Genomic DNA, 20,879 nt, shown 5'->3' with positions numbered 1-20,879 from the left:
GAAGGAAGGAAGGAAGGAAGGAAGGAAGGAAGGAAGGAAGGAAGGAAAGAGAGAGAGAGGAAGCAAGCAAGCAAGCCTCCCAGTCTGTGGTACTTTGTCAGTCCAAACAGATTAATACAGGTGCTGACTGGGTTGGCTTTTGCTTATTGTTGCATTCCCAGAGCCCAGCACTGAGTAGGTGCTCAATAAATATTGATTGGTGGGTGAATGGAGATCTTGGGGTTTGGCTAAGCAGCACTGAAGATCACGTTGAGTTTCCATCTGCTTCGTCTCCGCATGGCTGGTCTCAGAGGCCCAGAGCCGCCTCTTTCTGTTTCTGGGACTGAGATGTGGTTTTGGGTCCTTGTGTATTTTGTGGTCACAACGTAATACACTAGTCTTTGAGGGATGATGTGATGGAGGCAGAGTGTGGTTTGGGGGAATTGTTTCTTTAAGATAATTTTTTCATTACAATAGTTACACATGCTCACTGAGAAAGCTTGGAAAATAGAGAAACGCAGAGGAAAGGAGAAAACTATCATCCACTATTTTCAATACTTTTAACATAAGTATTTCCTTTCAGGCTTTTTTCCCATAGTTTTTCCTTTACCTTTCAAAGTTATGGTTCTCCACTACACATATATTGTTTTTATTATGACTTAAAATTAATTTAGCTCAAGGTGGCCCCAAGGCATATTTTTAAAGGTCACATAATATGTTATTGAGTTAATCTACTACAACTTAATCATTGTCCTATTGGTTGGACATTGATTTTTTTTCCTTTTTCCTTTTTTTTTTTACAGTTTTAAACAATGTTCAAGTAAATATCCTTGAATCCTGTCTTTTGTAGTGATTACCAAAGATGGAATTTCTGAGCAAAAGGGTAGGACCAATTTTTCATGGCCCTGGATATGATTATCAAATGGCTTTATCAAAAGGATCAAGTGGTTACACCCCCACTGGCCCTGAATGACCGGCAGTGAATGAGATCACAGGAGCCCTGACTTTATGGTGACCTGTCCTTCAGAGCATCAGCTGCTGAGGTTGCCTTCAGAGCGAGGAGGGGGAAGTCAAGGCATCAAACATATGCTAGACTGGCAGGGGCTGTGCACTCTGGGCTAGTGACATTCTTCCACTCTCTTCCAGGCTCCTCCCAGCGATTTTGGAGATGCCCATTTGAAACTGAAAGCCTTTGATGTCCATAGGGTTGAAAGGATGATGCTCCAAACAAGGACTAACCAGTGATCCCAACAGTTCCTCTTAGAAGCTTCAGAGGCCTATCGGGCCTTCCGGGGGTTGTCTCTCAACTCCCCCACTCTTGGCTTCTCAATTTATTCCTTTGGATCTTTCCAGAAACCGTCTTGGGCAATTCTGAAACAAAGGCCACCTAGTGACCATAAAACAAAAACAGTTTGAAATCATCATTTCCTAGAAAGACTTCTGACTTCATACCCTCTGTCACTTTGTTGGAAAGCCTGCATGACTCAGTTTTCTCTAAATGGCAATGACCAAAATGGCTAGTCTGGGGCACATGACCTTGCCCGCAGAGATTCAGCACCATCCCCCCCACCCTCCCACCCCCCAAATCCGGTGTCTGTCACTTCTTAGAGTAGGAATAAAATGTGGTTTGGGGAGGGTCCAGTGAGGAAACAGGGAGAAAAGGCTGAAGGAGAAGCTCGGTTATTTGTACCTTCATCACCCACCCCCCCCCCCGGGCTTGGCCCTGACTGAGAGCCAACGTAGTGTGTGCTCAGGGGATTTCTCAGCTCATCAAGTCCTAGAACCCCTGATGTTTACCTTCCTAGGGTACTTGTATGGAGCGGTCACCCTTTTCACATGCTCCTGGAGCTCCTGGGTTAGTTTCTTAGGATCTTGAGAGGAGTAAGCTGGAGAAAGGACAATAAATGCCTTCACCACCTGCCAGAAGAAAACAAAAACAAACCCTCCAAAATCAGAAAGAATCAGGCCCTTTATAGCAACGTTTTCTTCCTTTTGCCACCTAAGCATGAAAGTCCTACCAGCTCCTCTGGCTCAGCCAGCAAAATGGACAACACCATTTTTTTTCCCCTGTTGCCTCCATTCCAGGACCAACTATTGGAAACACTGGCTTTTGTGGAATGATTCCAGGATTCTACCTATTCCCCATACTGCTCCCCTCTCCTGATATAACAACATGAGTAGCCAATGATCTTCTTTTCTGATGCAAATACTTTGTGGAGAAAGGAGCTTCACAAACTCCTCAGGGTCCATTACTTCCAAATCTTTCTCACTGGAAAATTAGCTAGCAGAGGCTTGAATAGGCAGGATTGGGAATAATGCACACCACTTCCAAGGGGAGGTGTGTATTTCTGAGCCTGCATGTACAACTGTTTGCAACCAGCAAACATTTTGCTGCACAGCTTCAGTGCCCTCTGTCCTGAGGGGACATTCTGTACCTTGGTTGTTTCTGCCTGAGCCTTTCTTTGCAGGCTGCCTCCCACCAAGGACGAGGAGTACAACAGAACATGGTTTCTGACAGGAGTGGAAGAATTCAAAGGCCAGTAGCCTGCTACCCACCTCAGCATACAGCTCTGTCAACAACATCCTGTTAGGAGGGGGTTCACCATCTTTGCATGCTTCCTAAAGGTGGGCATCTCACTACATTTCACTTTCAGATAGATCTGGTTATTAGGAAAGGCTCTCTCTGATTGTTAAAACTACCAAACATTTATTGAGTATTTTCTATGTGCCAGGCTCTGTTCTGAGTACTATATGTAGATTAACCGCACACAGCCATTTGTCACAACCCCAGCTAATTTGGGGTATACAAAGCTAGGTGTACTTTTCCAGGTGTGATTTCTCCAGAATATACATAGGGCTCCCACCTTCCTTATTCTACATCATTGGCCTCAAAGTTTAATTGGCATCAGAATCACTTGGATAGGGGCTTCTGGTCAAAATGAAGAAGCCTTGGGCTGCATCCTCACTCACTCTAATTCAGCAAGACTGATTTGAGGTCTAGAAATCTGTATTTTAAATAAGAATCCCAGATGATGCAGCTATGAGTAGTCTAGGGCCCTGACTTAGAGACCCACTCCTCTGGCCCTGGTGCTTCTGAGAACACTGCCTGATGTTGTACTAACTTTCATAAGGTAACTACACTATACTGTAGGATTATGTTGGATTTACAGCCAGTGAAAAGCACACAGGCCTGCCTATGAGCTTCATTTCTCCCATTCTATCTATTCCTCTGGGACCCATGGGAAGGAATTTGCATTTCTCCTGAGAAAGGTCAGCTTATTAAATTTGGCCCATCCTTCTGATACATCAGGGTCACTTTGGATACTTATTTTGTCATCCCTTAAGGTGGATATTCCTCCCAGGTTAGAACCATCAGCAGCAGCCATGTCTGGTGTGCTTGCTATATCCTCATCTGCAAATGGGAAAGGACTCTTCATTGGCCAGGTTGGATGACAGAGCCTGCACCCACTGCCAAGATCTCTTTCCAACAGTCCACCTCTTTTGGACCCAGTTCTGGGTCCATTTGACCCAAAAGTATGTCTCTAAAGACATGAGGGTAATGCTTAACCAAAAGGAATGTGTGCCCGATGGTGGCATTTCAGACTTTGTAGTACCTCGGTACTACATGCAGGCTCAGAAATACTCTGCTGGGTGCAAACAGGTATAGAACCAGGAGGCAATGTTCTTGGCTGGACTAGTTACCTCCCCTCTGATGGGGTCTGGGCTGCTGACCACAGCAGCCTCCAGAACAGCAGGGTGCTCGGCAAGGGCATTTTCCACTTCAACGGGCCCAATCCGGTAGCTGGAAGAGAAAAACAAACCCTTCCAAGTGACTGCTTCCCACCTCCCCCCCAATGAAGCTTCAAAAGCAGAAGGACAGAGCAGTCAGCTTGACCTTGAGGAATTGATCACATCATCATTTCTTCCCGTGAACCAAAAGTAGCCATCCTTGTCCTTGTGGGCTCAGTCCCCCGTGATGTAAAAGTCCCCTCGTTCTGATGCCTCTGTCTTCTGAGGATTGTTCTGGAGGACAAAGTAAGTCTGTGAAGGGCCATCTTGGCACAGCCACTCAAGCCAGCTACAGCCCTCGAAGGCCCGTGCAGGAGGCTGGGGACCCCTAAAAGCAGTTCCAAGAGACCATGCTGGCCAGAATTTCCCACTGGACGAGGAGGTGTGAATTTGTGCATTTTTCTCTCTTTTAAATGGAAGGAGATGCCAGGAAATGATTAAGGACAGCCACTTGCTACCATCCCTTGGAAGGGTCCGAGGAAGCATAGTTGAATGCAGGAGGGTGGACACAGGGCCATTGGCTCTGTTTTTTAGGATAAAAGAACACACTGATACTTTTTGTGCTCAGGAATCACTGAAGGTAGAAACTGAGCAGTTGTCCAAAAGACAAGAGGAGAGGAAAGAGGAAAAACTAATCAAACTCTGAGTCTCAAAGCTTTCAAGAAGCTACTACTCAACAAGAAAAAAACAAATTACTGCTGTGTGCAACTATCTGGGTATGTCTCAAAACACACAGTTATGCTGAATAAATGAAACCAGACAGGGAGTTAAGACGGCAGAGGATCAGGGGCACCCTAAGCTTGTCTCGTCCCTCGAATACAGCTAGATAGCTATAAATCATTTGGAACACCTAAGAAATCAATCAGAGGTCTGAGAGAACAAAAACTGCAAGTCCACAAGTAGAAAAGGGGCCACCTTTTGGTAGGTAGGAGGTGCAGAGGCTTGAATTTGGGGAGACATAGCTGTGGATACGGCGGCAGGGAGGGAGCCCACGGTGGAGGCTACCACAAGGTATTATAAGCAGTGGAGCACAAAATCAGAACTTTTAGAAGTCTGCTACCATGGGTACATGCCTGGCTTAAGGGTGCTCAGGTGGCGAAGCAGGGCAGAACTCACATGTGACACTGTGGTCTCAGGATCCTCTGGGTCGCAAGAAGAACAGATGGCACCTAAGTGCTGCACTGTTCCCAGGCACAGGAGTGTGGAAGCCGGCTGAGAACAGCCAGTCTAGGTGCTGGCTTTCTGCTCTGTTTTGCCATAAACTGCGAATCACTCCGAGGTCCCGTGACCTCTTTCCTGGGACAGGCCTGGCAAACAGCAGAAGCGTGGGGGAGGAACAGTACAGTCCGACCTGCAGGAGTCCCTAAAATTTGGAGTTTTGAAATTCAGTTGCATGCCTGAGATAAAAAGCTCAGACACAGGCAGGGTGAATGCAGGGTTCTGATGGAAACCGGGGACACAAGAGTGATTGACTGCTCTTCTGTGAGGGCTCACTGAAGAGTTGGGGGCATGAACTTTCAACTGTGGGACTGGAAGGGGGAGGGGGGCTGCCATATTTAACCTGCCCATCATCACTGAAAGCCTTCAGGGAGCAAAACAGCACCACCTAGTGGAGTCCAGAGCTGCTTACACCAAGCCCTGCCTCCCTGCAAACTGGAGACCCATTTCCACTAAGTAAGTCCACCTGAGAATCGTGCAACAGGCCCCTCCCCCAGAAGACCAGCACAAACAACTCACTCACACAAAGTCTTCTGATCAGAGAGGGCTGCAAAGCTTCAGCTCTAGGGGAAAATAGTATCTAGCCTCCTTTGTACTTTTATTCTTTATTTTTTTTCATTTATTTTCTTATTTTTTCAATTCTTTTTAAAAATTTATTAATTTTTAAAATTTTTGTTTTTATATATACCATATATATATACTATTTTTTTGTTTACTTTCATTATATTTTATTTTTTTCCTTTCTTATTTTGGGATCTAGATTCTTTTGACAAGCAGACCAAGACACACCCAGGATCTAGGTTTTTGATTTGTTGTTGTTGTTTTCTTTTTTCTTTTTCTTTCTTCTTTTCTTTTCTGGACAAAATGATGATATGGAGAAATTCACCCCAAAAGAAAGAAGAGGAGGTAGAACTCATGGCCAGGAATTTAATCAATATGATATAAGTAAGATGTCTGAACTAGAATTTAAAACAACAATTAACAGGATACTAGCTGGGCTTGAAAAAAACATACAAGACAGTAGAGAATCACTTACTGCAGAGATAAAAGAACTAAAATCTAGTTAGACCAAAATTTAAAATGTTATAACTGAGATGCAATTCCAAATGGAGGGCATAAAAATGAAGATGGATGAAACAGAAGAGTGAATCAGTGAATCAGAAGATAAAATTATGGAAAATAATGAAGTTGAAAAGAAGAGGGAAAGAAAGGTGATGGACCATGAAGGTAGATTTAGGGAACTCAGCAACTTATTAAAACATAGTAATATTCAAGGAAACAATGGCTTTGAATGACACACTGCACCAGATGGACTTAACAGATATATTCAGAACATTTCATCCTAAAGCAGCAGAATACACATTCTTTTCGAGTGCACATGGGACATTCTCCAGAATAGATCACATACTAGTCACAAATCAGCCCTCAACAAGTACAAAAAGATTGAGATCATACCATACCTATTTTCTGATCACAATGCTAAGAAACTAAGAAGTCAACCACAAGAAAAAATTTGCAAAGACCACAAATACATGGAGGTTAAAGAACATCCTACTAAAGAATGAATGGGTTAACCAGGAAATTAAGGAAGAAATTAAAAAATACATGGAAATGAATGTAAATGAAAACACAATAGTCCAAAACCTTTGGGATGCAGCAAAGGCAGTCCTTGAGGGAAGTATACTGCAATACAGGCCCACCTCAAGAAGCAAAAGAAGTCTCAAATACACAACCTAATCTTACACCTAAAGAAGCTAGAAAAAGAATAGCAAATAAAGCCTAACGCCAGTAGAAGAAGGGAAATAATAAAGATTAGAGCAGAAATAAATGATATAGAAACAAACAAAAAACCCCAGTAGAACGGATTAGCAAAACTAAGAGCTGGTTCTTCGAATGAATTAATAAAATTGATAAACCCCAGCCAGACTTATCAAAAAGAAAAGAGAAAGGACCCAAATAGAGAAAAATCACAAATAGAAGAGATCATAACCAACACCACAGAAATACAAACAATTATAAGAGAATACTATGAAAAATTATATGCCAACAAACTGGGCAACCTGGATGAAATGGACAAATTCTTAGAAACCTACAAACTACCAAAACTGAAACAGGAAGAAACAAAATTTGAATGGACCCATAACCAGCAAATAAACTGAATCAGTAATCAAAAATCTCCCAACAAACAAAAGTCCAGGGCCAGATAGTTTCCCAGGGGAATTCTACCAGACATTTGAAGAAGAGTTAATAACTATTCTCCTCAAACTGTTAAAAAAAAAAAAAAAAGAAATGGAAGGAAAACTTCTGAACTCATTCTACAAAGCCAGCATTACCTTAACTCCAAAACCAGACAAAGAGCCCACGAAAAAGGAGAATTATAGGCCAATATCCCTGATGAACATGGACGCAAAAAGTCTCAATAAAATACCAGCAAATCAAATTCAACAGTACATTAAAATAATTATTCACCACGATCAAGTGGGATTTATTGCTGGGCTGCAGGGATGGTTCAATATTTGCAAAATCAATCAACATGATACACCACATTAATAAAAGAAAGAATAAGAACCATATGATCCTCAGTAGATGCAGAAAAAGCATTTGATCAAATACAGAATCCTTTCCTGATAAAAACACTTAACAAAGTAGGGGTAGATGGAACATACCTCAACATCATAAAGGCCATGTACAGAAAATCCACAGCAAATATCCTCAATGGGGTAAAACTGACAACCTTTCCCACATGGTCAGGAATAAGACAAGGATGTCCACTCTCACCATTACTATTTAACATAGTACTGGACATCTTATCTTAGCCTCAGCAATCAGACAACAAACAGAAATAAAAGGTATCAAAATTGGCAAGGAAGAAGTCAAACTTTCTCTTGCAGATGACATAATACTCTATGTAGAAAACCTGAAAGACTCCACCAAAAAATTGCTAGAACTCATACATGAATTCAGCAAAGTTGCAAGATACAAAATCATTGTCCACAAACCTGTTGCATTTCTATATACCAATAACGAAGCAGCAGAAAAATAAATCAAAGAATCGATCCCATTTGCAATTGTACCAAAAATAATAAGATACCTAGGAATAAGCCTAACTAAAGAGGAAAAAGATCTGTACTCTGAAAACTATAGAACACTTATGAAAGAAATTGAAGAGGACACAACGAAATGGAAAAACATTCCATGCTCATGGATTAGAAGAACATTGTTAAAATGTCTATACTACCCAAAACAAACTACCCAGTTAATGTATCCCTATCAAAATACCACCAGCATTTTTCACAGACCTAGAACAAACAATACTAAAATGTGTATGGAACCACAAACACCCTAAATAGCCAAAGCAATCCTGAAAAAGAAAAACAAAATGAGGCATCACGATTCCATATTTCAAGCTATGTTAAAAAGCTGTAGTCATCAAGACAGTATGGTACGGGCACAAAAACAGACAAATAAATCAATGGAACAGAATAGAGAACCCAGAAATGGACCCAAAACTATATGGTCAACTAATCTTCGATAAAGCAGGAAAGAATTTCCAATGGAAAAAAGACAGTCTCTTCAACAAATGGTGTTGGGAAAACTGTACAGCAATATGCAAAGAGTGAAACTTTCTTACACCACACACAAAAATAAATTCAAAATGGATGAAAGACCTCAATGTGAGATAGGAAACCATCAAAATCCTCGAGGAGAACACAGGCAGAAACCTCTTTGACTCGGCCGTAACAGTTTCTTACTAGACAATGCCAGAAAGGAAAACAAAAGCAAAAATGAACTATTGGGACTTCATCAAGATAAAAAGCTTCTGCACAACGAAGGAAACTATCAACAAAACTAAAAGGCAGCTTACGGAATGGGAGAAGATAGTGGCAAATGATATATGTGATGAAGGGTTAGTATCCAAAATCTATAAAGAACTTACCAAACTCAACACCCAAAAAACAAACAATCCAGTTAAGAAATGGGCAGAAGACATGAATAGACACTTTTCCAAAGAGGACATCCAGATGGCTAACAGACACATGTAAAGATGCTCAACATCACTGGTCAGGGAAATACAAATCAAAACCACAATGAGATACCACACATCTGTCAGAATGGCTAAAATTAACAACACAGGACACATCAGGTGTTGGCGAGGATGTGGAGAAAGGGGAACCCTCTTACACTATTGGTGGGAATGCAAACTCGTATGGCCACTCTGGAGAACAGTATAGAGGTGCCTCAAAAAGTTAAAAACAGAACTACCCTATGATCCAGCAATTGTGCTACTAGGTATTTACCCAAAGGACACAAAAATACAAATTTAAAGGGTTACATGCATCCCAGTGTTTATAGCAGCATTATCAACAATAGCCAAACTATGGAAAGAGCCCAAGTGTCCACTGACTAATGAATGGATAAAAAGATGTGGTATGTATGTGTGTGTGTGTGTGTGTGTGTGTGTGTATCTATCACATCTATGTATCTATGTATACATGTATATTTGGTATGTATATATGGTATGTATATATAATGGTATATTACTCAGCCATCAAAAAATGAAATCTTGCCATGTGCAATGACATGGATGGAGCTAGAGTGTATTATGCTAAGTGAAATAAGTCAGAGAAAGACAAATACCATAGATCTCACTCATATGTGGAATTTAAGACAGAAAACAGATGAACATAAGGGAAGGGGGGGAAGAAAAAAAGAAGAGAGGGAAATGAATCATTAAGTGACTCTAAATGATAGGGAATAAACTGAGGGTTGATGGAGGGAGGTGGATCGGGGATGGGCTAGATGGGCGATGGGTACTGAGGAGGGCACGTGTGATGAGCATTGGGTGTTGTATGTAAGTGATGAATCACTGAATTCTGCTCCAGAAACCAATATTGCACTGTATGTTAACTAAGTAAAATTTAAGTTAAAAAATAAAATAAGAAATGAATTAAAAAAAAAAAAGAAACCAGGGGGCGCCTGGGTGGCTCAGTCGGTTAAGCATCTGCCTTCGGCTTAGGTCAGGATTCCAGGGTCATGGGATCAAGCCCCACGTCAGGTCTTCTGCTCAGCGGGGAGCCTGTTTCTCCCTCTCCCTCTGCCTGCCGCTCCCCCTGCTTGTGTTCTCTCTCTCTCTCTCTCAAATAAATAAATGAATCTTTAAAAAAAGAAAAAGAAAAAAGAAACCAGGGGTGCCTGGGTGGCTTAGTTGGTTAAGCGTCTGCCTTTGGCTCAGGTCATGATCCCAGGGTCCTGGAATCGAGCCCCATGCTGGCTCCCTGCTCAGTAGGGAGCCTGCTTCTCCCCCTCCCCCTGCCTCTCCCCCTGCTTCTATGCTTTCTCTCTCTGTCAAATAAATAAATATCTTAAAAAAAAAAAAAGAAACCAGACACACAAATATGAATGCTTTATGATTCCATTTACATAAAGTTCTTTAAAAAAAAAAAGGCAAAAGTATTCTATTAGCAACACCAAATAATTTAGCAATTGCCAATGGCTTGGGGAATGACTGCTGGGGGGCACAAGGGAACTCTTTGGGGTGATAGGAATGTTCTATATCTTGATTGTGGTGATGGTCACACAAGTGTATACATGGGTCAAAAGTCATTGACCTATATACATGTAACGTAGGTACACTTACTGTATGTAAATTATGCCTCAATTTTAAAACTGCATTCAGAGAAAAAAGCAAAAAACTAAGCTGTCAATACCTTAAAATAGGGCACCTGGGTGGCTCAGTTGTTAAGCGTCTGCCTTCAACTCAGGTCATGATCCCAGGGTCCTGGGATCAAGTCCCACATCGGGCTCCCTGCTCGGCGGGAAGCCTGCTTCTCCCTCTCCCACTCCCCCTGCTTGTGTTCCTGCTCTCGCTATCTCTCTCTCTCTGTCAAATAAATAAATAAAATCTTAAAAAAAAAAAAAAAGAGTTACACTTAAAAAAAAAAAAAACCTTAAAATAAATCTCACACAAAATCTGGAAGAAGTATAAAAAGAAAACTTAAAACTCTACAAAACAGGGCGCCTGGGTGGCTCAGTCAGTTAAGCATCTGCCTTCAGCTCAGGTCATGATCCCAGGGTCCTAGGATTGAGCCCCACATCAGGCTCCCTGCTCAGCGGGGAGCCTGCTTCTCCCTCTCCCTCTGCCTGCCACTCTGCCTACTTGTGCTATCTCTCTGTCAAATAAATAAATAAAATCTTAAAAAAAAAAAACTCTACAAAACAGTAAAGAAGATATAAATGGAAGGATAGAAAGACTTAATATCATAAATATGTTAATTCTCCCAAATTGATCTACAGACTTAGTGACACTCATTAACCATTTTCCATGGAATTTGACAATTTGATTCTAAAATGTACATGAGACAGTAGAGAGCCGAGAGTAGGTAAAATATTTCTGAAGAAGTTGAGGAAGAAGGAGAGGCTTGCTTTAGTAGACATTAAGAGTTATGAGAATGTTTTCCTGGATGAGGCTCTATGGTATCAGTACAGGGATAAAACAAATGACCAACTAAATAGAAGAAACTGCCAAAACTTAGCTATGTATGAATATATCAAACTTTTATTTCTGACCAAGTTGACATGACAGATCACTTTTTTCTCATTGAGATTTTTTTATCTTTTTATTTTTATTAGTTTTTAGTTTTTATTTAAATTCCAGTTAACATATAGTATAATATTAGTTTCAGGAATAGAATTTAGTGATTCATCACTTATCTACAACACCCAGTGCTTACCACAAGTGCCTCCTTAATACCCATCTCCATTCCCCATCCACTTCCCCTCCATCAACCCCGTTTGTTCTCTATAGTTATGAGTCTGTTTTATGGTTTCCCTCTTTTTTCCCCCTATGTTCGTCTGTTTTGTTTCTTAAATTCCACATAGGAGTGAAATCATATGGTATTTGTTGTTCTCTGACTGACTTACTTTGCTTAGCATAATACTGAGATTTAATGGTTTTTTTTTTTCCTTGGTTAAAAATGACCCAAGAAGAAAACCAACAGCTGGTGCTGAAAAGAAAAAGTTGAAAAAAGTAAAGATTCCTGTCCAGCAAATAACTCTACAAATTACTTGACTCTCTCAATGGAACGATCACAGACCCACAAAGGTCCTGTATGTGAGCCCTGTGAGGACCAGGTCTTGTCTTTCTGTCATTGCTATAGACTTAATGGCATGAAGTAGCCACTCAATAAATAATGAATGAATTATTCAGAAAAGTCAAGGATTTGCTATTGCTTACAAAAACGATTAGACGGCACAAACAATGAATCATGGAACACTACATCAAAAACTAATGGTGTAATGTATGGTGATTAACATAACAATAAAAAATTTTAAAAAATGATTAGATGGAAATACACTAAAATTTGAAAATTATCTCTGCTTGGTGTATTACTGTGTTGTTGTTCGGGGTTTTTTGGGAGGGGAGTTGTTTGTTTGTTTGTTTATTCTGGTAGGTAAGTTTCTGTGACTTTAAATGAAATACCAGGAAAGACTTATCTCTCTTGTAGTCACAAAAAAGCCACTAAAATACATACTCACCATTCTAAAAACAAATGGACTTATCTTTATCTCTTCCTTCTAGTGTTGTAGCTGACGGATGGCATCATATACATGCCAGATGGAATTCCTTACAAAGCCATGGTTCTCAACCTTGGCTGCACTTTCGAATCACCAGGGGAACTGATCCACATCATCAGAAAGTTTAATCTCATCAAGTGGGGCTTGAATACCAGTCATGTTTTGAAGTTTCCAAGGTTTTCTAATGTGCCACCAAGTTGAAAACCATGTCAGTAGAGCTTTATAGAGAAGGGTCTAACAAAAAGAAAGCGCATCATAAACACCCACCAAAGCAGGCACAAGGGAGAGGTCATTCCTGGATTATCACAGAAACTTAGACTAGAATCCTAGGACACAGCCCTGCCAGCAGACCCCTTCTGAGCCACACAAGACTTAAGACACAAAGAATCCTGAAATTAGGCTCTGACACAAATTGCAGTTTGACTTTCGTGAAGTCCCTTCTCTTCTCTGAGCTGCAATTTCTCATCATTAGGGGCACCTGGGTGGCTGAGGTGGTTAAATAGCTGCCTTCAGCTCAAGTCATGATCTCGGGATCCTGAGATCCAGCTCCACATCGGGCTCCCTGCTCGGTGGGGAGTCTGCTTCTCCCTCTGCCTGCCCCTACCCCCTGCTTGTGCTCTCTTGTGCTCACTCTCCCTCTCTCAAATAAATAAAATCTTTAAAAAAAATTCTCATCATTAAAATGATGGGGTGTCCCGTGTTATAAATTTGCTCTCTCAGACATACCCATGCTTAAATTCATGTCCTGGACATACTAGTTGCCTGACATTGGGTAAGTCAATCTTTCTCATTTCCTTATCAATAATAGCACCTTATCAATAATAGTGCCAACCTACCTCATGCAGTTATTACAAGGGTTAAACAAGTAAGTATTTATAAATATTAGAACACAACACTCGACACACAGAAATCAGTGTGAAAATGGCCATTCCCTGCCACTTACCAAATAGCAACTGAAGAAACAGAAGGGCCGGGTGGGCCTGACTCGGACAGCAATATTCCCCTCTTCTCCTGGAGATAGGATGTTGCCCTCATCATCCACGATCTGGCAGAGAGATCACAGGGCCGTGTCTGGATATCTGCACAGCCAGACCACCCCACCAGCTGAGCCGGCTGATGCTAACCAGGACATGCATTTTGCTCTCCTCTTTGAGCCAAGCCTCAATAACAGTTGGGGGAGGCTGCCTACCTGCACATCATAAGGTGGAGATGCTTTCCCCATGGATCCAGACTTGATTTTCATGCCTTTTGAATTGGCACAGATTAAAACCTGGAGAGAAAGCAGGTCCAGAAAGGTGGAGACGTATCCCTGTAGCTTCTTCCCCTTCCTGGTGTCCACCTTTTCTCTCACTCTGCCTTCTACCGCTCCTTCTCTCTCCCCTCTCCTACCTGCTCTTCGTTTCTCTCCCTTCCTTCTGCCTCCCTTCCTTCCTTCTCTTCTTTCCATAGTCAACAAACATTTATTGAATGCCCTACTGGACACTGACACATAAAGAACCAAATGTGTCGCTAAGCCAAAAGACTCAGTTGACCCCCAACTCTCTGCTGCCCGGATGGCTGTGGGGAATACTGGGTAAGATCCTGGGCTCTGACCAGAGACAGATGGAGGCTGTCCTGGTGGAGACAAATGGTACCTGCAGTCGTGAGAGTAGGTTTGCTGGCTATGGTGTCATTGTGAAATCACTTTATCTTTTAAACCAAAAGGGAAGAAAAGCTGATGGGATTTTGTTATCAGCTTCTCCCAGGGGGCAGGGCAGTCCCTGATGGGTGTCACAGCCAGGAAGGCAGGAGGCTCTTCGGGCTGGTCATCTCCACCAAGTGGCTGAGGGTGCAGGTGGAGATGACCTGCGGCAGGGACCCGGGCCCCAGTAGCACTCACTGTTTCAGACTGGCCATAGCCTTCATGCAGCTCCAGGCCCACCTGGCTCTTCCACTTCTCTCTCACGTCAGGATTCAGTGCCTCTCCTCCAGTCAAACAGTGCCTCAGGCTCTGAAACTGGTACCTTTCTCAGTTGGAAAACAAGACCACCCGTGTCAGGATCCCTCCACCCCCCACAGGACCCAACAATGCTGCTCAGGTCTACACATCTAAAGCCACTACAGGGTAAAGTCCAGGCTTTATCATCTGTTCCAAGTGCCCCATCCTCTGGCTTTGCAGGCATATTCCTCATGGGCGGATAATTTTTAAAAAAATCAATCCTATCTGATTTTGGAATAAAACTGGAACCTCATATAAGTAGGTTTTGGCATAACATAGCGAACTCCAGGTGAACTGGCCAAAAATAAATTGGTTAGGACAACCACCTGGTTAAAAAAGATAAGCCAATTACATGGGGCACCTGGGTGACTCAGTCAGTTAAGCGTCTGTCTTCGGCTCGGATCATGATCTCAAGGTCCTGGGATCGAGCCCCGCATTGCACCTGGCTCCCCGCTCAGTGGGGGAACGTGCTTATCCCTCTCTCTCTGCCCCTCCCCTTCCGGCTTGTGTTCTCTCTCTCTCAAATAAATAAATAAAATTTTTTTAAGAAGAAAAGATCAGCTGATTACAAATTTAAAAGGTAGGAAGTAGCCCCCTAGGAATCTGACAATTCTGACAAATGGGCCAAAAATTCCAACATATGTTGTAAAACTACCCCTCCATTCAACAAATTATCCAAAATGTAAAAAATTGGTGGTTGCAAATACATTTCAACCATTTTTTTTCCTTTGGATAAACTTGGTTTGACTATTAATTAGTATTACCTAGTACCTTTCAACCAAACTATTCTTCAACAAGTTATTCAGAGTCTGCTTGCAGTTAAAACCTTGATCTTAAGGTATACATGACAGATCAATGAATGGGATAAATTCTTACATTAGAGAAGAATTCACCAGGGGAATCATGTAAGAACTCCCCCTTAGGTGCTTCATGGACAGATACATGGGATGAGGGGAGAGAATAGAAGAGGCAAACATAGATCAGAGTCAGTAAGCTACTGAAGGGTCATAGGTCTCTGTCCATACACTTCAGCAACTAGACTTGTCCTGCTAGCAGATGTTCCTTTGGATTCACCCAGGATGGGAGCCACACGTACACAGTCTTGTTGCCTTCAGTGGAATATCCAATGGCATTCACTCAGAGAGTGGCTGAATGGAGTTAGTCTGGGCCTGAGGGATGGAACATCTACTACGGTGGGCTTGCTGGTCCCCCAAACCTAAGGCCCTGGCCACAAATCCCACTCCACGGGTGGCTAACAATTATCCAACAATTTCTCCAACCTCACAGAAGTAGAAGACATACTGCTGAGAGATGCCCTTGTGGAGAGACAGCCCACCTCAAGTGCTAAAATTTCAGACTATCTTAAATCTATCCAATTCCATCTGGATGCAAATTCCTGGGCAGGAGGTGGTGGTGCAGAAGTTCATTTTTTGGGGGCATCTGCAAAGGATAGAGATGTGTATGCTTGAGCATGTGTGTGTGTGAGATAGAGGAACACAGATATATATAATATTCTAGATATATATTCTGTATAGAAAGAATCACAGATGTATGTGTGTATATATGTGTGTGTGTATATATATATATATATATAGAGAGAGAGAGAGAGAGATGAGACAGAGACAGAGTTGGTCGAGAGGATGGGTATGCGTGTGTACATAAACTGCTGTATATCCACATACTTAGGTCCCCAAAGCGCCAAACAGATGGGCTGGCTGTACCTGGTGAGATCCTCCTGTACCAGCAGCCGGAAGATGGTGGGGACACAGCAGAGGGTGGTGATCGGGAATCTGGAGAGAGTCTAAACAGAAACAACGGGTAGAAGATCTTCTTAGAGGTACTGGGGTGGGACTTTGTGGAGATGGAGGAGGTGAACTGGATCTTCATACTCTCACTACCAGAGGAGAGAAGGTGAAAACTGTGTGTGCCTTCCAGTCCAAGATGGCCCTGAGTGATGTCACTTCCTAATATTTGCACTCTTGTGGGGCCCCTTCCCACATTGAACCAAGTTGGTCTGTGTGACCAATAGCATACCACAGAAGTGACAGATGCCGCTTTTGAGATTATACAAAGACTACCTATCTTGAGTTACTTGCTCTGGGGAAAACAGGCCACCATGTTGTGAGTATACTTGAGTGTACACAGTAAGAAACTGAAACCTTTGGCCAATAGCCAATGAGAAACTTAAGACTTCTAAAAACCACATGAGTGGGTTTTTAAATAGATTCTCTATTCCCAGTCAAACCTTAAGATAATTGCAGTCCTGGCAGACATCTTTCTTTTACGTTATGGTAAATACACACCACATAAAATTTACCATTTTAACCATTACATAAAATGTACACTCTAATGGCAATAAATACATTTACATTGTTGTGCAACCATCACCACTATCCATCTCCAGAACTTCAAAAAATCTTCCCAAACGGAAACTCTGTACCCATTACATGATACCTCCCCGTTTCTTCTTTCCCCCAGTTCCTGACCATTCTACTTTCTGTCTCTATGACTTTAACTACTCTAGATACATCATATAAGTGAACCATACTGTATCCATCCTTTTGTGGCTAGCTTATTAGCTCACTCAACATAATGTTGTCAAGATTCATCCATGATATAGCATGTGTCATTCCTTCTTTTTAAAGGCTGAATAATGAGGAGGGAAAAGATGACGGAGTAGGGAACCCTATTCCAACCGGTCCCCGGAATTGAGCTGGATATCTACCAGATCACTCTGAACACCCACGAAATCAGCTTGAGATGTAAAAAGATAGATCTGGATCTCTACAAACAGAATATTGCAGGTATTTGGTTTTGAGGTATGAAGCAGGGAACCGTGATTCCGTGGGCACATATGGGAGGATAAAAGGAAGGGGGAGGGAGCCGAGCCATCGGGATCCTACACCACCAGTGAGCCATAGCCTCCCGCGCTGGGGACTGGGCACAGACTCGCAGACTGGTAGCGGTGGGGAAAGGACTTTAGGGCAGCCCCCCCGGATGGAAACCTGGAGCGGCAGGGCCAGGCATGCGAACTGGGGGTGGCTGGTGGTTTTAGAAGCACAAAGGGCAGAGACGTGCCCGGACCTGGAGGCGAGGACTGGGAGCGCTGCAGAGGGCACACAACCCAGGACTGCAGTTTATAGCAGCACAGACAGAAACGGAGATAGTGTGGCCTCGAGAGCTCACTGAAAAACAGGCTGTGATCTCTCCGCTCTGAGGCAGAGGGTTGGAAACGGTCTCTTCTGCTCTGACTCTCAGAAGAGATGCAGAAAGTAGCCAGGGAAAGCCACCAGGGAACAAAAGCCCCAAAAAACCAGTTTCCACTGAGCCCATCCCCCGCCACAGGGGTCACGGCAACTCTGCCCAAACAGGGTTGCCTGAGTAACAGCGCGGCAGGCCCCTCCCCCAGAAGACAGGCTGGGAAAACAAGAGGCCAGCAACCCTAAGTTCCCAAGAAAACAGGTGCATCTTGCTTGGGTTGTGGTCAATAATTGGGACTCTGTACATCCCCTCAACCACCACTCAACAGAATGACTAGGAGGAGGAACCCCCAAAATAGGAAAGATTCAGAGACTATGACTTATGCAGCAGATTTACAAATGGATTCAGATATAACCAAGATGTTGGAGCTGAAATTCAGGGTAGCAACTGTGAAGACAATAGCTAGAATGGAGAAATCAATTAATGGCAACATAGAGTCTCTAAGGGCAGAAATGAAAGCTGAACTGGCAGAACTTAAAAATGCTATCAATGAGATCCAATCTAATCTAGATAATCTAACAGCTAGGGTAAGTGAGGCAGAAGAATGAATTAGTGCTTTAGAAGACCAATTAATAGACAAGAAGGGAAAAGAAGAGGCCAGGGAAAAACAACTCAGAATCCATGAAAATAGAATCAGAGAAATAAGTGACACCATGAAATGTTCCAATGTCAGAATTATTGGGATCCCTGAAGGGGGTGGAGAGAGAGAGAGAGGACTAGAAGATATATTTGAGCAAATCATAGCTGAGAACTTCCTTAATCTGGGGAATGATACAAACATTCGTGTCCTAGAGGCAGAGAGGACCCATCCCAAGATCAAGGAAAAGAGGCCAACACCCCAGCATGTAACAGTAAAACTTGCAAATCTTTAGAACCAAGGAAACCATCTTAAGGGCAGTTAGGGGGAAGAAATTCCTTACGTACAGAGGGAGGAACATCAGAATAACGTCAGACCTATCCACAGAGACCTGGCAAGCCAGAAAGGCCTGGCAGGACATATTCAGGGTACTAAATGAGAAGAACATGCAGCCAAGAATACTTTATCCAGCAAGGCTGTCATTTAGAATGGATGAAGAAATGCAGAGCTTCCAAGACCGGCAGAAACTGAAAGAATATGTGACCACTAAGCCAGCCCTGCAAGAAATATTAAGGGGGGTTCTATAAAAGGAGAAAGACCCCAAGAGTCATATACAACAGAAATTTACAGAGACAAACTATAGAAACAAGGTCTTCACAGGCAACATGATGACAATAAATTCATATCTTTCAATAATCACTCTCAAAGTGAGTGGCCTAAACGCTCCCATAAAACGGCACAGGGCTGCAGATTGGATAAAAAGACAGGACCCATCCATATGCTGCCTGCAAGAGACTCATTCTGAACCTAAAGATACATCCAGACTGAAAGTGAAGGGATGGAGATCCATCTTCCATGCCAACGGACCTCAAAAGAAAGCTGGGATAGCAATTCTTATATCAGACAAATTAGATTTTAAACTAAAGACTGTAGTTAGAGACACAGAAGGACACTATATCATTCTTAAAGGGTCTATCCAACAAGAAGATCTAACAATTGTAAATATCTATGCCCCCAACATGGGACCAGCCATCTACATAAGCCAACTGTTAACCAAAATAAAGAGTCATATTGATAACAGTATGTTAATTGTAGGAGACCTCAATACTCCACTCTCAGCAATGGACAGATCATCTAAGCAGAAAATCAACAAAGAAAAAGAGTTTTGAATGACACACTGGACCAGATGGACGTCATAGTTATATATAGAACATTCCACCCTAAAACTACAGAATACTCATTCTTCTCGAGTGCACATGGAACTTTCTCCAGAATAGACCACATACTAGGTCACAAATCAGGTCTCAACCGATACCAAAAGACTGAGATTATTCCCTGCATATTCTCAGATGGTAATGCTTTAAAACTGGAACTCAAACACAAGAAAAAATTTGGAAGAAATTCAAACACTTGGAAGCTAAAGACCACTCTGCTCAAGAATGTTTGGGTCAACCAGGAAATCAAAGAAGAACTTAAACAATTCATGGAAACCAATGAGAACAAAAACACATTGGTCCAAAACCTACGGGATACTGCAAAGGCGGTCCTAGGGGGGAAAGTCATAGCCATCCAAGCCTCACTCAAAAAAATAGAAAAATCCCGAATTCACCAACTAACTCTACACCTTAAAGAACTAGAGAAAAAGCAACAAACGATGCCTAAACCACGCATTAGAAGAGAAATAATTAAGATTAGAGCAGAGATCAATGAATTAGAAACCAGAAACACAGTAGATCAGATCAACGAAACTAGAAGCTGGTTCTTTGAAAGAATTAATAAGATCGATAAACCACTGGCCAGACTTATGCAAAAGAAAAGAGAAAGGCCCCAAATCAATAAAATCATGAATGAAAGGGGAGAGATCATGACTAACACCAAGGAAATAGAAACAATTATTAGAAATTATTATCAACAACTATATGCCAAAAAATTGAGCAACCTAGATGAAATGGATGCCTTCCTGGAAACCTATAATAAACTCCCAAGACTGAAACAGGAAGAAATTGACAACCTGAATAGGCCAATAACCAATAACGAAATTGAAGCAGTGATCAAAAACCTCCCAAAAAACAAGAGTCCAGGGCCTGATGGATTCCGTGGAGAATTCTACCAAACATTCAAAAAAGAAATAATACCTATTCCCCTGAAGCTGTTTCAAAAAATAGAAACAGAAAGAAAGCTTCCAGACTCATTCTATGAGGCCAGCATTACCTTAATCCCCAAACCAGGCAAAGACCCCATCAAAAAGGAGAATTTCAGACCAATATCCTTGATGAATATGGATTCCAAAATCCTCAACAAAATCCTAGCTAATAGGATCCAACAATACATTAAAAGGATCATCCACCACGACCAAGTGGGATTTATCCCTGGGATGCAAGGGTGGTTCAACATTCGGAAATCATTCAGTGTGATAGAACACATTAATCAGAGGAGGGAGAAGAACCATATGGTCCTCTCAATTGATGCAGAAAAAGCATTTGACAAAATACAACATCCTTT

General features: G+C 42.2%; 1 protein-coding gene across 1 annotated transcript in view; it reads right to left on the bottom strand.

The window, feature by feature from the left end:
• Positions 1-777: 777 nt before the first annotated feature.
• The window catches only part of LOC116628062 (acyl-coenzyme A synthetase ACSM5, mitochondrial-like), a 35,645-nt gene continuing 15,543 nt past the window's right edge, over positions 778-20,879 (bottom strand). The window contains 8 exon segments of the mRNA XM_032398125.1: positions 778-1,366; positions 1,777-1,896; positions 3,682-3,781; positions 3,875-4,002; positions 13,505-13,606; positions 13,751-13,831; positions 14,441-14,564; positions 16,261-16,340. Coding sequence (XP_032254016.1) covers positions 1,283-1,366; positions 1,777-1,896; positions 3,682-3,781; positions 3,875-4,002; positions 13,505-13,606; positions 13,751-13,831; positions 14,441-14,564; positions 16,261-16,340 — 819 coding nt within the window. The 3' untranslated portion in view covers positions 778-1,282.

This window comes from Phoca vitulina, unplaced genomic scaffold, assembly GCF_004348235.1.
Source record: "Phoca vitulina isolate PV1807 unplaced genomic scaffold, GSC_HSeal_1.0 scaffold110, whole genome shotgun sequence".
Classification (NCBI taxonomy): Eukaryota; Metazoa; Chordata; class Mammalia; order Carnivora; family Phocidae; genus Phoca; species Phoca vitulina.
This window is presented reverse-complemented; position numbering and strand designations above follow the sequence as displayed.